The sequence below is a fragment of the Pieris rapae genome, chromosome 6 (assembly GCF_905147795.1).
Source record: "Pieris rapae chromosome 6, ilPieRapa1.1, whole genome shotgun sequence".
In the NCBI taxonomy this organism is placed as follows: Eukaryota; Metazoa; Arthropoda; class Insecta; order Lepidoptera; family Pieridae; genus Pieris; species Pieris rapae.
The window spans coordinates 10,999,785-11,016,542 of NC_059514.1; the positions used below are offsets into that span (position 1 = coordinate 10,999,785).

The window sequence follows — 16,758 nt, forward strand, 5'->3', positions numbered from 1 at the left end:
ACCCACACCTACTTAGCTTTTCCCTTTTCTATGGAGAGTAAGTTTTAACTCAATTTAGGTTGCAAGTATAACAATATAAAAACGTTATTGGATAATCGGAAGAATTGTCATAAGTAGTTGTTTCTTACATAAATTCCTATTCAAGCAGAGCACTTCACACCGAAAGTATACATTTCATTTATATATTCATTCAGGTGTATCTAGAATGTTATGAAAAAGTTTATCAAAGAAAGAATAATGGTTCGAAAACCATCCCGCTCACTCGATATTCGCTGTGTTTTTATTCTGTCTATACTAACGGTAAATTGATCAGCGATTGCTTATTATTGTAACAGTGCTGTTAAGCACAAGGTGTAGTGAGAATGCAGGGGCAGGGGGTGGTTCTCGTGAATGAATTAAACACCCCTAACAAAGCTCCCCCGATAGTCGACCCATGCCTACATCATCCGTCCTAGGCCATTAAACATTAAAGGCGCACCGAAGACCTATTTAAGTCGAAGTCCCAGCTAATTACCCATAATATATCCTAATTAGATTTTTTTGTTTAACTCACGACCATTATCAAGAAACGTACAGACGTAATGATTATTTAAGTATCTAAGTATAAATCAGTAACTGTTGGAAACGCGACGAATGTAGTCACCGTTACCTAGCCATAAGGACTGATGCCGAATTTACCATAATATATTTATCAACCGATTAAACAAATACACCAATAAAAACATCGCAACGCGCCTTTAGGTTTCAGACATGAATGAAAATGGCCGATGGCGCGAAGAGCTCGCGCAAAATCGATAGGCGCCGGCGAGAGTGCGGCAAGTGTAGGCGCGCTGCGGGCCTAGTTCATCGACCTGCGCGGCGGAGACGGCGCGCGTGCGCGGCGGGGCGGCGGAGTTTGGCGTCAGTCGCGCCCCGGCCGCGGCCTCTTCCGTCAGTCCGCGCCATGCCGCGCCCGCGACGCCGCTAGCGCGGGCGTGGCCGGCCCGCCGCCCGCCCAGCCCGCCGCAAGCGGGCCGTGTGAAGCCGTGCCGTGCCGATACTCACTCGACGCATCGTGACTGCGAGTTCACCGCTATGCTGTCCCGGAATTCGCTCTAGGAAGCGCTGGTGTCGTCGAATTCGGCCGGAGCCGTCGGTACGTCCCGTCCCGATCCGACCGCGTAGTCGACGTTCGCGTGCGACGCGGTTAGCCCCGCAGCGAACCCCGCTTTCCTCTTCTCAATTCTAGGTTCAGGCAAGCAGGCGGCTCTTCTGGCAGGCGGACGAGTGCGCGCAGATCGGCGCATTTTCTATCCCCGTCTCTCTTTCTCTCTCGTTGAGGCCACTCGTAGAAGATACACATGCCACGGTATCATGGAAAGGTGTCAAGTGGAAAGCGTAAATAATGAAGAACAATGCGTTCCAGATGTGCAGCGTGTCGGTGCCGCGCGGCCCGGCCGCCGCCGCCGCCGCCAAGCCTTGCTGTCTCTGCTGGTGCTGTTGCTGCTCCTGCTCCTGGTGGGTAACCGCACCACTTTTTATTTAATTTCGTAACGCGATTGTCAAATGCTGAATAAATATAATTTTACGCTACTATTACTGCCCACAGCCGATCACCAAGGCCTCCCAATAATATTAATTAAGCGCCTGATCTTAATTTAAGAGCAAACTGGTCACCGACAAAATATTCTCTATGGATCGTGTCCGCGACGTTTTAACATTTTCTTTGAAGTAACTATGTTCCGTCCAAGTTGTCCTTAGGACAGTTTACCACATACATCTCGACAAAAGTGTTTAAAAAACATTGAACACAATCTACAGTTGTTTTAAAATATTATAATATTATGGAAGCTATGACTTGAAAATGTTTCACGCTTTTTATATTATTTTCTTTCTAGTAAATAATAAACGGCCTTTCTTTTAAAGCGATAAGACATCTATCTCACTTAATAAGACGAATATTATTTCAGTGAAACATGTTGCTTTACAGATTTTTCACACTTGTTCCAAAAGGTGGCTAATTACCATTGGCTTTGTTTTGCATTGGCAAGTTGCTAAGTGTGATGTATCGTTTCAGGGCTAAGTGGTAAGTGCGGCCCTCGGTGCCTCACCCCCCGTTCCCTTTTACGTGCGCGACGTCAGTGGTGGGTAAGTGTGACTTATAATCCGAGCGTAGTCGATAAAAGCTGGGACTGTGCAGGTTGGCGGCGCGCGGGCCCGACGGCGGCCCCGGCAGGAAGCCGCGCGACCCCGGCGCTTCGCCCTCCGAGCCGCTGCTCGACGGAGACGCGCCGTGAGTAGCCGCACCTCGCGCACCTCCGCTGCTCCGCCTCTCGACCCCTCGCCCGCTCACCCGCTCACCCGTGTCTCGTTGCAGGCCCACGCTCGACGAGATCCGCGGCTGGGGCGAGTCGTTCGAGCGGCTAATGCGCAGCGCCGCCGGCCGCAAGGTGTTCCGCGACTTTCTCCGCGGTGAGTACTCCGAGGAGAACATCATGTTCTGGTTGGCGTGCGAGGAGCTCAAGCGCGAGACGGACCCCGACGCTGTGGAGGAGAAGGCGCGCTTCATCTACGAGGACTACATCTCGATCCTGTCGCCCAAGGAGGTGTCGCTGGACTCGCGCGTGCGAGAGACGGTCAACCGCAACATGGTCGAGCCGACGCCGCACACCTTCGACGAGGCGCAGCTGCAGATCTACACGCTCATGCACCGCGACTCCTACCCGCGCTTCGTCAACTCGCCGCTCTACAAGGCGCTGGCCCGGATGCCCGCCTCGAACTCTGACTGAGTGACGCCCAGTGTACATACTTCCCACTTCGACGTAAGGTAGTTAATTATCATTGAACGGGTACTAATTTTGTATATAGTTAGGTAAGTGACGCGCGAGAGAGAGGCGCGGGCGGCGCCGAGACGACTCCGCCGCGCCCCTCGCCCCTTCCCCCCGGCCCCTTCCCTTTTCGCCCCTTCTTTCCTCGCCTCCTCCACCCTACGAAACCCTCCCGTCTACATTGCTCGTAAGCAATAATGGTGGACCAACTAAGTTTGCCAGTGAGTCAACGAATAAATCTGTTCATGTATATCTGTGTTTCATTTGAATAATTATAATATGAAAAATGCAATTGATTTATCTTCTAAATGAAATATTGAACGAAGCCGCTACGGCTGTTTAATGCTGTTTCAATACTTATTAGCGACTGCCCGTAAACTCGCCGACCTAGACGTTAAATGTTACCTTAGAATGAAGTATCATGTAGTAAAACTAAACTCGATACAAAAAAAAAATATTCTGCATTTTTAAGAAATATAAATTTTCCTTTACCAAAAGTTGTGTTTAAATTCTCGAAACCCTCTGCTGTTGCCTTCAATGTGATGAATGAATGTGAACCAAATGTCTGTTAAAACATGAGGTAGGTACATAATAATAGATACAAAATAGCACCACAGAGAATTATTTGATATATTCGTAGCCGAAGACATACATAACTCATAACATAATATTATGTTCTGCATTATAACGAACTAAAGATGAACTGAGCTGCGGATCGAATGACTTGTTTGTTGTTTTTGAATGTTCACATATTTTTAATTACTCCTAGAAAATGAAATGCGAAGATGTGAAATTAAAAAAAAACAATAAATTATTTTATTTTATTTATATAACCTTATTTCCTGTTTTTACATTAAATAATACTAATACAATAGAAAACTAAGCTAAAAACATAATACAAACATAACAAGTAAAAACTTAAAACCTAAACCATTTTATAAATAATTATAAATAATGCAATTCTTGTGAATTCAGCCAGTGTGCAACTATAAAATATCTATACATCTATATTATAAATACATCTGTCTCACACGTAATAATATTTAGGGTGCGCAAGACACGTGTAAATGATGCTTCTCTGCGTAGGTTTTTACGCGCCCGAGGCACTGCCCTTAGTTAGTGATTTTTTATAAAACCAAACGTGGGTGTATTTACGTACACGCGTTAGAAGTTATACTGATTCTTTGTCATAAAAAGCTAAAAAATTTTTCAAAAATTAAATTCTACGTTTGAAGAAAAAACACACCAACAATAAGACAATATATAGGTATTCAATATATTGCAAGTTTTATTACAACGCATTATCTAGTTAAATAAAGTTTATTTGAATATCACAAAAAAACTGAAACGTTGACTATGGCTAACTACAGGTGTAAGTTCTTCTTAGTGACGGTGTGCGCGCGCATCGATAAAATTTACTCTCATCATGTTTTCTAACGCGCTAAAAGAAATATAACTTCAAAAGAAGAAAGATCTAACAAGTATTTCTGTAGTTTGTATGTTTATATTATTGTTCCATACCATCTTGCCTTCTTCCCCTTCTTGCTATGAGTTGGTGTTGTCTGATCTTCTAATATATACGTATTAAATCCAAGGTAGGGACCATGATTATACCGAAATCTAGAGATCTGCAAAGATCCAACCAATGTTTAGCAATAAAGAATAGTCAAGATCTTAGAGAACTTCTTCATTTGGGTGGATTTGAAGTTTGAACTAAAGAAATGGTCATCCAACAGCCGCTAATTCTTGGAAACAGTTGATCCTAGCAATAGATCGTCTAATGCTAATCTGGAACTAAAGATTGATGGAACAATAAAGGCACTTGGCGTACAATGGAATTTAGGAAAAGACAGATTTGAGTACAATTTAAACTTACCTTCAATCAATGAAGTGATCACGAAGCGAAGTATTCTGTCTGACATTCAAAAGCTGTTTGACCCACTCGGCTGGATTGCGCCTAGCATCGTTCTGACAAAAATACTAATGCAAGAACTATGGCTGGAAAAGATAACCTGGGCGATGCATTGAATTCCAAAATAGCCAGCAAGTGGATCACATATAAATATATAGATACATAGATACATAGAAAGTTGGGTAGGTCCGACGTGCGCCAACAGAGAGTCCATCGAACTCCATGGTTTCAGCGATGCATCCATCCAAGCATATAGCGCTGTATTATATTGCAGAGTGACATACCCAGACGGTACGAACAAAACGACGCTTATCGCAGCAAGAACAAGAGTGGCTCGAGGCTAGGAGTGGTTTGGAGCTCTGCAGCGCGTTGTTACTCTCAAGATTGCTTAAGCAAGTAAGTCAAGCAATGAGAATACCTGCAACTCAAATTTATGCTTGGACAGATTCGTCCATTGTCCTGGCATGGTTATTTGGAGAGCCAAACAACTGGAAGGTGTTTGTGGCAAACAGAGTTGTTGAGATTACAACCAATGTATCTTGCAGTCAGTGGTATCGCGTTCAAACTCAAGATAATCCAGCTGATGTTGGTTCCAGGGGCATGTTAGTAGAAAATCTTAAAAGGTGTGATTTATGGTGGCTCGGGCCAGACTGGTTACAACAATCAAAGATACAGTTCACTCAACCCAACATAATACAAACAGATATTGAAAGGAAAATAATAAAATACAAAATGTAAAAATAACTAACAACAAAAATAAACAAGAGAAGAGACTACTCACACAGTTTGAAGAATTTTTTTTTTTTTTTTTTTTTTTTTTTTTTTTTTTTTTTTTTTTTTTTTTTTTTTTTTTCTTTTTAATTTTTTTTTTTTTTTAATTTAAAAAGAAAACTAATATATATAGTTAGAAATTAACAAATAAAATTACTAAAAATAACCAAATTAAATTACACGAAATTAACCACAAATTTAACAACAATAGTAACGTCCTATATCTAGTGCGAGCGTCGAAGAAGTGCGCCCGACCATACAGCGCGCCGTGCTTATATAGCCTGAAAACCAGTTTAGTCCAGTATACCCCACTGCTACACGTCACTTGACTTTTTACAGCTTATTCGGCCTCTCCTGACGACGGTGCGTCCTCGCCCGTGTGATGATAGGCAGGTTGGCATGTTGAAACTTGACCTGCTGATGACTCTTGTATCACGTGCGGTGGTTGTGGTGAAGGACTATCGTCATCATCAGCGCCACCTAAAAATTACATCATTTTTGTTATTATAACGTTAAATTAACATAACTTCATCGAAAGTAAGAGCGCATCCATTACTTTCGACACAACATTAGTTCATTTTTTTTTTTTATTTTTTTTTTACATAGCAAGAGCGTCTCCATTGCTATCAACAGTAAGAGCGACTCCATTACTGTACATCACACTAAGCAAGAGCGACTCCATTGCTTTAACAGTAAGAGCGACTCCATTACTGTACATCACACTAAGCAAGAGCGACTCCATTGCTTTAACAGTAAGAGCGACTCCATTACTGTACATCACACTAAGCAAGAGCGACTCCATTGCTTTAACAGTAAGAGCGACTCCATTACTGTACATCACACTAAGCAAGAGTGACTCCATTGCTTTTGATAGTAAGAGCGACTCCATTACTATCACACAAGACTCCCGCAGGTCTTTACCAAAATAGTTACTACCTATATGATAAGCAGTTCTAATAAAATGACAGTTTTCACAAACATTTATCAACATACATAAGTTTTGAAAAGGCAAGTAAAAATTACTTACTCTCAAAGAATGCGGCACACACATCAGGGGTCCATTCCCCGCGCCAGGGCAACATGTATTCCGCGGCAGCTTTACCATAAGAACCAGCGACTAATTTTAGTTCATATCTGTCCTGCGACAACGTCGCTAAAACCACATATGGTCCGCGCATACAGGAGTCTAGCTTACCAACAGCTTGGCACAAATGCAAAATCGCCGCCATTGAAATGCACACCCTTGCGAGTCAACCTCGCAATGCACGATGTCTTCATATCTTGACCATTGCTAATGACTCGGCATAGATACTCGATCTCCGTAGTCTGAAAGTTACATTTTTTTTTTAATTAATGAAAAAGCCTGCCTGGGTCCCTTACCCTTACCCCCATCTCTGACACATCATGTAATGTACCTAAACCCTCTTCTATTGTTTTACTAGGTAATAATACGTCATATACACAATTACAACACACAAGGGCTCTGCCTAATCTATGTAAAATCGTAACGTATTTACTCATAATGACCCTCAGGTGTTACGAATCTCGGGAGTGGTGTCGATTTTTTTATTTAATTTTATCTGGTGAAAGCCAGTAGCCATATCAAGGTAAATATAATAGGTAGCTTTACCTAGCCAAACAATATGGTCCTCAATTAACGGAAGCGGGTATTTTAACTGTCTTTGAGTTTTAAGTTTAAAGTCGACACAAAGCCTATCTGAATCGCTTTTTTTCTTTACAAATCTCTATCTCTAATTATTTATTGATTTAACACATCTTTTATGATATCTCTAACGCGTAATTTTTCATCACACGACATTTTATAAGGGCGGTAAACTATAACTAATTTAGCCTACCGCTCGACTCGGAACGCTGTCGAACAAAACAGTCCTCCGTTTTATGTCCTACCTTCTTACAAAATGTGCAAATAATTTTGATATTAGAAAACTGCCTTTTTTCTAAACTTGAATTGTTTGTAGATTGAGTCTCTGGTGCGGTTTCATACTTAGTTTTTTTTTTAGGACACAAAATTTGTATATGACCAATTTCCCTACATGAAACATGAACAGTTAATATTAGACTGAAAATTATCTCGTTTTCCGAAATTATCTCGCAAATTTGGCCTTTTAACGTGATTTTGTATTATAGAGCGCGGTTCTAGGGGCTTGGTATATAATGAGAGGAATTTAACTAAGCCTTCCGATGATAAATTAGCACAAGTCGCGGCGGCGCGAACTTGTGGGTCCTTAATACCCCGAATAACTACTGCGACAATTAACTTTTCACTCATTCCTCGTATAACACGCAATACATGAGATAACTATCAGAGTCTGTTGTCATTACGTCGAATAAAATATTTGCTAAGTCGCTACGGAAAAAGCTATTTAAATTCTCTCAACTATGATCATTACTAAGCCACTCATTTAGCCACACTTTAGCATCCCCTTTCAAACAGTATCCAATCAGAGATACACACTCACGGTCATCCCAATAATTAGACAACCGCGCAGTCTTCCTGCTCACACCATATATCGAAATATTTGAAAGACGGATCAAAATTAGAAATATAAATGGAGTTAGATCTTACCAGAATTGTGCTCAACGCACTTACTAGTTTGTCGGTCACCTGATTAAGTACCAGATCAGTGCTTGACTCGCATGCGCTGCTTGAACTTGGCACCGGAGCGTTCTCAGTACCATTGTGCGAACCGTCAGTACCAGGTGGTAACGAGTGTCACTTAAGGAAGAAAGCAGCAAATCCGATGGTGTTGCGCATGTCGGTGCAAAGGCCCGATCCCCTCGCGGTGGTGTTGCTGAGCACTGTTGTGGTGACACCACTGGTGGACATAGCTCAGTCGCTTGCGTCGGTTGACGGTTTAATATCGACTGTAACGTTTCTTCAAGCCCAGAGACGGGCACACCGTCATTTTTTTACGTGTTCACCGCCTACCCTCCATTATTTTTATTAAACGTATAACACTCGCGTTTCAAACTGACTAAAATAAAACCACGTGGGCGTTAATTTAAACTAATCAGAAATGAGAACGAATCCCACTACTGAAGTTAGAAATTAACAAATAAAATTACTAAAAATAACCAAATTAAATTACACGAAATTAACCACAAATTTAACAACAATAGTAACGTCCTATATCTAGTGCGAGCGTCGAAGAAGTGCGCCCGACCATACAGCGCGCCGTGCTTATATAGCCTGAAAACCAGTTTAGTCCAGTATACCCCACTGCTACACGTCACTTGACTTTTTACAGCTTATTATATTGTATATAACTAATATTATATTGTATAATATGACAAAATAAGATATTGTTAAAAAAAAAAATGTTTTGGGGTCATGATAATAGATGGCGCCAGATGAAAAAATAAATTTTGTTAAAATGCGGTATTGTTACATGGCAACAACGCCGTAAGACGTCGATGATTATCTATTACGTCTTCGACGGGTTAGGTTAGGTTAGGTTTTTTTTTTTTTTTTTTTTTTTTTTTTTTTTTTTTTTTTTTTTTTTTTTTTTTTAATTGGCTAGTAGGCCTACCTCCCCGGCGACTTCCGCCCCGGGGCCGAGGAAGCTAAGCTTAAGTAATTTTTTCAGTAAAAAGTTTTATTGAATTTAAACAATGTTTTTTGTGGACATGAGTGAGGTGGCTGAGGGTCGGTTATGCTATTTGATACATGTTCTTTCCCTCAGCCACCTGCGTAGAGTCCGCGTCTTACAAACTACTTATATATAAAACAAAAAGAAGAAATTATTTAAACATCGAGAAAACAAAAGTAATAAAAGAAAAAGAAAAAGTATAAAAGTAGGTTTACAAAATATCTTATGTTAAGTTGATGGGAACATAGTTGTATGAGTGACGATGATGGGATGATGGTACATATATTGATGAATACAAAAGTGCTTAAATCTAACAAGGTACATATATTGATGAATACAAAAGTGCTTAAATCTAACAAGGTATGTTTATGTGGCGTATATATTTACATTAAAACATTAAGACAGTTATTGATATGTGTACACAAAAGTTGCTTATAAAATAGAGGAAAAACAAACAATTATAGAGTTATAAAATTAGAATAATAACAAATAGTGACATTTTAGTGGATATCAGGTGGGGTGGATGACGATCAGCCAGTGGAGGGTGGGTTGTTGAAGTCTTTTAGGGAATTAATAATTTTAGTTGCTAACTTTAATAATGACTGTATTGTTTGCGGTTTATTGTCGGATAGGGAGTAGGGATTTTTACATTTTCTATTTTTCTGTGTGTGTTCGTGTCTGATGTGTGCAAAGCGTGGACATTCCTCGATGAGGTGTTGAAGTGTCTGAGTGGTGTTGGAGTCGCAAGGGCATGTATCGTTGTCAGTGATGTGGAACCGTTTTAGATGATCTTTGGCGAAGGAATGTCCAGTGAGTAGTTGAGTGGTTTGAAAGGTGATGGGGAATTGTTGGGTGAATCTTTTAATTTTGTGTATGTCTTGTAAAATGTTTTTTGTGTAATTGGCAGTTGGTTCATTGTTAAATCTCTTCTCCCATGTTGCTATTGTTTCTAATTTGGCCCTTGTCTTAATGTAAGACATGGGGCAATCATTGAATGTGTATTTGAGGTGTGAGTTTGCAGCCGATTTGGCTGCCAAGTCAGCCTCCTCGTTGCCAATGATGTTGTGGTGTCCTTTAACCCATTTGAAATGGATTTGTGTGTTTGTGTTGGCGCTGATGGCTTTGTGTATATGCGTGACTATTTTGTGTGTAGCGTTGGGTTGGGCAATTGTCTGAAGGGCAGCCATGGAGTCTGAATTAATTGTGTAAGTGTATGTGTTTTTGTTGGCGTCTTTTTGTGAGTGTGTGATGGCCCAGTCGCATGCCCCTTGTATGGCAAGCAGTTCAGCCTGGTATACGGTGCAGGTGGGGTGTAGTTTTCTTTTCCATCGGTGTATGGCGGTGTGAGTGTTAGGGGAGTACGCAATAAACGCGGCTCCCGTCTGTCCATTTTCCTGTTTGCTTCCATCCGTGAATATGTTAATGTTGTTTGTAAGGTGTGTGTTGAGGTTATTTTTGTAAGTACTGAATTTTAAAAGCGGTCTGGAAGCGGGGTGTAAGAGTTCGGTGTAGTGTGTAGGCTGTTCGATGGTGATGTCGTCAGGAATGTATCTGCTGACGCCCCTAATGCGCGCCCTCTCAATCTCACATGATTCAAGAACCTTGAGATCAAGCGGCACGAATCCCGCTATTGCGATCGCAGCGTTAGTAGATACATTTCTGAACGCTCTGGTGGTCTTAATGGCGAAGCCGCGTTGGGTTTTTAGAAGTAGCTTGCGATTATATTTTTTAAGTGCTGCGTGGCCCCAGATGGAGGCCCCGTACGTGATAATGGGTTCTATAACCATTTTATATATTGATTTGATGTTCTCGGGGTGTGGTCCCCAAGTGGGTCGTGTGTAAATGGATAGTTTGTTGAATAGTTGGGTTGCTTTTGTGGTTATGTGTTCGATATGGTGTTTGAATGTTAACTTGTTGTCTAAAATGATGCCTAGGTATTTAATTTTGTCTGTGAATTTAAGTGGGGTGTTGTTGAAGATTAAGCTGCAATTCTGTGCTGGTTTGGAGAAGGCCATTGTCTGGGTTTTGTCGGGTCCGAACTGTAGTTTGACTCCATCGCCCCATTCTTTGATGATTTTCAGTGTGTGGTTAGTTTTGTCCTCTATAGTTTTGATGTCTGTGTCTGTAGTTAATATTAGAACGTCGTCGGCGAAGGCTTGGATGTGGCACCCTGATGGGAGTGGTGTGTTGAGTAGTGTGTTAAGGATAATGTTCCAGAGTATAGGGCCGCATGCCGACCCTTGGATACATCCCTTTTGTGTATTGCGAGTGGTTCGTGTGTTGCCCATTTGGTGTGTAACTGTTCTATTTGTGAGGTAGTTTTGAATTAGTTTGAATATATTGTGTGGGCACTTTACCGCACGTAATCCGCTCAATACCGCCGGCCACCAGGCGTTGTCAAACGCGGCCTTAATATCGAGGGATACGGCTATGATGTGTTGTTTGTGCTGTTTGGCGTGATTTATTGTGTCTAAAGTTTTGTGTAGAGCGTGTGTTGTACCAGTTTGTTCGGTGAAACCGAATTGAGCTCGGTTTAGCAGTTTTTGTTTATGCGCGTTGAAGGTGAGGCGTTTAGTAAATAGCTTTTCTAGTACTTTCCCGAACACGGGGATTAGTCCTATGGGTCTGAATGAGCTTAAGTTTGTGTAATCGTGTTTGTTGGGTTTGGGAATTATTTTTATTACTGTTTCCTTCCATGGAGTCGGAAAGTGTGCTATTTGTAGGCAGCGGTTCATGAGTTGTGTGGTTAGCTCTGGGTAATTGCGTGCAAAGACCTGGCAGATGTCACTGGTGAGGTGATCATTGCCCGGTGCTTTGGTGTGACTGATGGAGTCGAGTGCTGCTATAATTTCGGATGTCGTGAAGGGAGGGTCGTCCTCCGTGTCGGGTAGTATACCAGAATTGTTGCGCATATTTGTGTGTCTGGCGTCCGTGTCTGGGGTGTCGTCGGGATAAAAATGTGTGAGTAATGCCTGTGATGTCTCCTGTTCGTTGTTTGTAAATTTATTGTTGACCTTAAGGGTGCGGGGTTGGATGTTGTTGTTAGATTTTAGTAATTTGTTGGTGATGGACCAGACATCTTCTGCACCTTGCGACTCGCAGAAATGTTTGAAGTGTTCGGTGGATGTCTTTCTGATTGTATTTGTGTATGAGAGTTTAATTTCGTGGTATTTGTTTAAGAGGTCTGTAGGGGGTGTCTGTTTGTTTTTGGAATATGTGTGTATTTTGTGGTGTAGTTTGATGCATTGTTTCTTAAGTTGATCTAGGCTTTCGCTCCACCAGGGTGCTTTGGGTTTTGTGTGTCCTGTTTTAAGGGCAAATGAGTTGTGGCAGGCGCTGTTTATGGTGTTGGCGAGGGAGTATACAAATTGGTCTAGTTGATCGGGTGTTAGGGTCGATATGTTTATTTCTGTTATTTTATCTTTAATCATTGCGGTGTGTAGTGTTTCTTTAAAGGTGTGCCAATTGCCTTTGCTGGTGTTGTATTTAAATGTACTGCTATTCATGGTGTGTGGAATAGGGTCTGTTCTACAGTCTAGTTTAAATTTAATTGGATTGTGTTGTGTTGATGGGAACAAACGTTGTTTGACTTCCCATTTGTGTATGTGATGGTATGTGTGTATTGATGTGAACGTGAGGTCGATAATGGATGACCTCTCCGTTCCGTGTGTTATTGTTTCAAATGTGGGTGTGTTGCCTGTGTTGTTTATGTATATATTATTGGAATTCATAATATCTATCAGTTGCTGTCCCCGGATGTTGTTTCGAGAGCTGCCCCAGATTTGGTGCCACGCGTTAAAGTCGCCGCCAACTATAATGTTTGAGTTGGTGTATGTTTTTATGAATGTGTCCAGTGTATCTAGCGTGTTGTTAGCGTCGGTTTTTGGTTCAACGTAAACCGATGCTATGTATAGTGTTCTTGTCTTTGTGGGTATAGCGATAACCACTATATTCCCTGTGGTGAATTGTGAGATGATGTGTGCGTTTATGTCTGTACTGGTTATAATGCAGGCTTTCGTTGTGTCCGCCGAATCGGACTGAAACACGCGGAGTCCTGCAATGTTTTTAACTGTGTTTTTGTTTGTGTATGGTTCGGATATAATGGCTATGTCGAGTTTATTTGTGATGAAGTGGTGTTTAAGTTCTTGTGTAGCGTTGCGAGACCGGTCTAGGTTCGCCTGTATAAACTTGATGTTTTTATGCATGTTTTATATATAGTTGACCTTGGCCTCTACGCGGGCACGCATTGCGCTAACTTTGGGGCACCTTTCCGAGTCGGCTCGATGTTGTGTGTTAGTGTTTGTTTTGAACTGTGCGTTGTGTTCGTGGCAATTGGCACACCTGTGTGATTGTGGTTGTTCTTTGCACTCTGCTGTGGGGTGATTTGCAGAGCACTTGGCGCAAGTGGGTGTGGTAGCGGGGCAGCGGCTCTTCGTGTGTCCGAAATTTAGGCAGTTTTGACACTGCCTAAATGGTGAAAAATTGCCGCTGTGGACCCTTTGCATGCCTATGTTAATTCTGCCTATATCGGTAAAGGCCTTCCAGGCAGAGGGGGTGGTGTTTAGAACCACATTGTAAAGAGTGTGGTTTCTGTTAACTGTCTTGAATTTGACGCTGAAAGTGTGTTCAACCAGTGTGTGGTTCTGGTCTTTAATCGTGTTAATGAGTTCTGCTTCGCTCGTGTTTTTGTTTATCCCTTTGAGAATTATCATCGGGTCGACCCGCTTTTCTTCCTGGGTTTTTATTGCGCTATGTTTCTGTAATTGTGTGAGTGTGTGCAATTTGTGCTCGTCTTTTTCGAAGACGAGCTTCACTTTGTTTTTCGATAGTGGTGTCACCCTGATAGGGGCATATCCCCCCTGCCGGAAGTTGGCCGTGCTTCTAATTTCGGTGATTAATTTCTCAGTGGTGTCGAGGCCCTCTCCGGATACAACAACAGAGGGACCTGCAGGGGGTTTGGGGGCTGCGGTAGCCTTAGCGTAAGATTTATAAATGTTGTGCGGGTCCGCCGCCGCAGGCTGTGGTACCGCCGGTGTAGGTCGCGGTTGCGCTTTTAATGCCCTGGAGTGTTCCTGCAGGGCCCTGTTGCTCTCCTCGAGTAGCCGAGAGTGGGCCTCTAGCTTGTTTAGGAGTAGTGTATTATCGACGGGTGGTGTATTGTTGCTTGTGTTATTGTCGATGCTATTGGCCGGAGGTGTGAGGGGTTTGGAAGGGGAGGGGGTGGTAGGGTCTAACATAGCGACGACTCCGAAGAGACCGTCGATTGTCTCCGTAATTATAGTTTTAAGCTCACTCTTGAGGTTACGAGAGAGTGAAACCGCGTTCAGGCCTTTGAGTCTGAAACTCCTCGCCATCTCCATGTAGGTGGACTCTGCGGGGGGAGCTTCTCGAGTGAAGGCCGGACTTAGATTGTCCACCAGATTCCGCCTAGCGGTTGTAAAGGATGTTTGGGGAGATGGTGGGGCGGTGGTTGTGATTTTGGGTGGGGTGCGGGGTAGCATTATTTCGTGATGGGTGGGGGGGGGTCGGAACTGGATCTAATCTAGTGGTCTGGAATCGCCTTGAAAAGCCGATTCGAATGATATGTGACTCGGGGGGGTGCGGAGGGGGGGTGAAAATTTAAGGGGCGGGGGGGGGGGAAAACTCAACCTGGGGGTTGAAGGGTGGGTTTGCGGACAACTGTATTACTATATTATTGTTTGGCTTGGAGAGGCGGTTTGAATGAGCCCAAGCTCGGTGTGTTTCTGTGTATGTGGATTTGGTGTTGGAGATGAGGCTGGTAATCCACCCTACCTGGTGCTTCCGCACGGGATAACTCCCGCACCGCTGCACTGCTGATGCTGGAGTTTGGTGTCGTCTAGAAGCCCGCGACGAGGTCTGCCCGATGGTGCTGGTGAGGAGGCAGTTCCTGGTGATCACCAGGAATTTTGGCTCCTGGTGGAGCTGGTGATATGTGGTGAAGAAGCGAAGAAATCGGTTCCGGAGCAGGAAAGAGTTGCGGATACGATGAAGTCAAAGTTTTATTTTTATCTGAAGAGGATCCTGTGCAAACCCTGGGTTAAGGTTACAATTGCTAATAACTCAGGAACTATTAAGCGGAAAATGAAAATCTATATGCCGTCTGATGCGCCAGACGACGCCGGTTCTGCTGTTATGGTGTTCGAAAACCCAGGGGCGTTAGAACGCAAAATATTTACAATAATATTGTTTTTTCCAGGTTTCAGGGGCTATCAGTGCTCCGATCTCCAAAAAAGATGTGTCTGCGGATAGCTGAAGTAATTGCGCGCCGTTCTAAATGTGTCTTGTTGATAAATACTGAAGCGCCGCGATTTGGCGACTGAAAAACCAGTTTTCAGCCGCTGAAAAATCCAGTTTCAGTCGGATTGATGCAATATTGATATCAAACGACGCGTCTTGACAAGGGCTATCGTTTGATGTATAAAAAAGATATGGTTGTAGATCGTTATAAAAAGTTATTTGAAATTTACCACTGTAATGTCTGCCAAATCCACAAATATGTGTCCTTATCGACCAAAATATGGTCGAAAAACGCACCACACTGCACTCTATCTATTAGAAGTCACTTAAGAATTTTCACTGCACTGATAATATTTTTAAAATCGAAAAAACTGAAATTTTTAATGTTTTTGGTCGAAAAAAAATCGAAAAAGAAAACCTGGGATAATGAAAATAGCACTACACGATAGAGCGGAATTTTCCGCGTCTTTTGACGTATAACACACTGCACTTAGTACGCGGGAACTATTTTTAAAGATTTTTCTTAACTTTGAAAAGGCGCGGAGCGACGTGGAGTCGACCGTTTTTCGTGGCGTCTGGACGCGGACTGGGTTAGGTTAGGTTAGGTTTTTTTTTTTTTTTTTTTTTTTTTTGCACCTAATAGCCTACACCCCGGGCGAAGTTTTCCCCGGGCCGTGGAAGTTCGATCTAGATTGAAACGCGTGATTGTGTGATTTTTATTTCGAAAAAATTGTAGTAAAATATAATTTAAATACTTAATGTCTAATTATCTTATACATTTTTTTGGTCATTACACTTAGTTTAACAGTTTCCAGTGTGGCAGCAGCACGCCGCGTCCGAACGCGACACCGAGCCATCCGTCAGTGTCGCAGGGGTGTTACAGTCCCTGTTCTGTCTGCGGACACTTTGCACGATCTTGTTGCAAAACTCTTCCAGGCATGTCCGCAGGTCGCCGCGGGACACGAACTGTGGGAGCTGGTCTTCCGTTAATGAGATTCCAGTTTTCTCCCCCACCTCGTGCCTCGCGACCCCATACATGGGACAACTAAGCAGACAGTGCAGGGACGTTTGCGGCGTGCTGTTGTCACAGGGACACGTCGGGTCACGTCTTAGATTAAATCTATGTAAATAGCTAGCGAAGGGACCGTGACCCGTCATGACATGGACTAAATTCCTGTTTGGTCTGTTTTGTTTTATAAAATTATATGCAGTCTTTATGTCAGGGAGGAAAGTCTTTGTCACAAGGCCCCGCTCACTCTCACCATACCTATGCTCCCACTCATTTAGTGTTTCTTTACGTATTTCCTTTTTTTATATATGATATAGGGCATCTTGTATATGCCGCCTTGGTCTTCAACTTGTTGGCCGCATCTCTAGCGAGGTCGTCGGCTCTTTCATT

General features: G+C 42.7%; 1 protein-coding gene across 1 annotated transcript; it reads left to right on the plus strand.

Moving 5' to 3' along the window:
- Positions 1 to 896: 896 nt before the first annotated feature.
- Positions 897 to 3,057, plus strand: LOC110991654 (regulator of G-protein signaling 19). The gene is made up of 5 exons (XM_022257100.2): positions 897 to 1,135; positions 1,406 to 1,497; positions 2,057 to 2,065; positions 2,180 to 2,272; positions 2,357 to 3,057. Exons 2-5 carry the CDS (start codon positions 1,406 to 1,408, stop codon positions 2,766 to 2,768), a joined length of 606 nt encoding a protein of 201 aa, XP_022112792.2. The 5' UTR covers positions 897 to 1,135; the 3' UTR covers positions 2,769 to 3,057.
- Positions 3,058 to 16,758: the final 13,701 nt, after the last annotated feature.

Coding starts and splice junctions, on each gene's coding strand:
- LOC110991654 (XM_022257100.2), top strand. CDS start 1,406: ATGTGCAGCGTGTCGGTGCCGCGCGGCCCGGCCGCCGCCGCCGCCGCC. Junction 2,273..2,356: donor CTGCTCGACGGAGACGCGCC/GTGAGTAGCCGC, acceptor GTCTCGTTGCAG/GCCCACGCTCGACGAGATCC.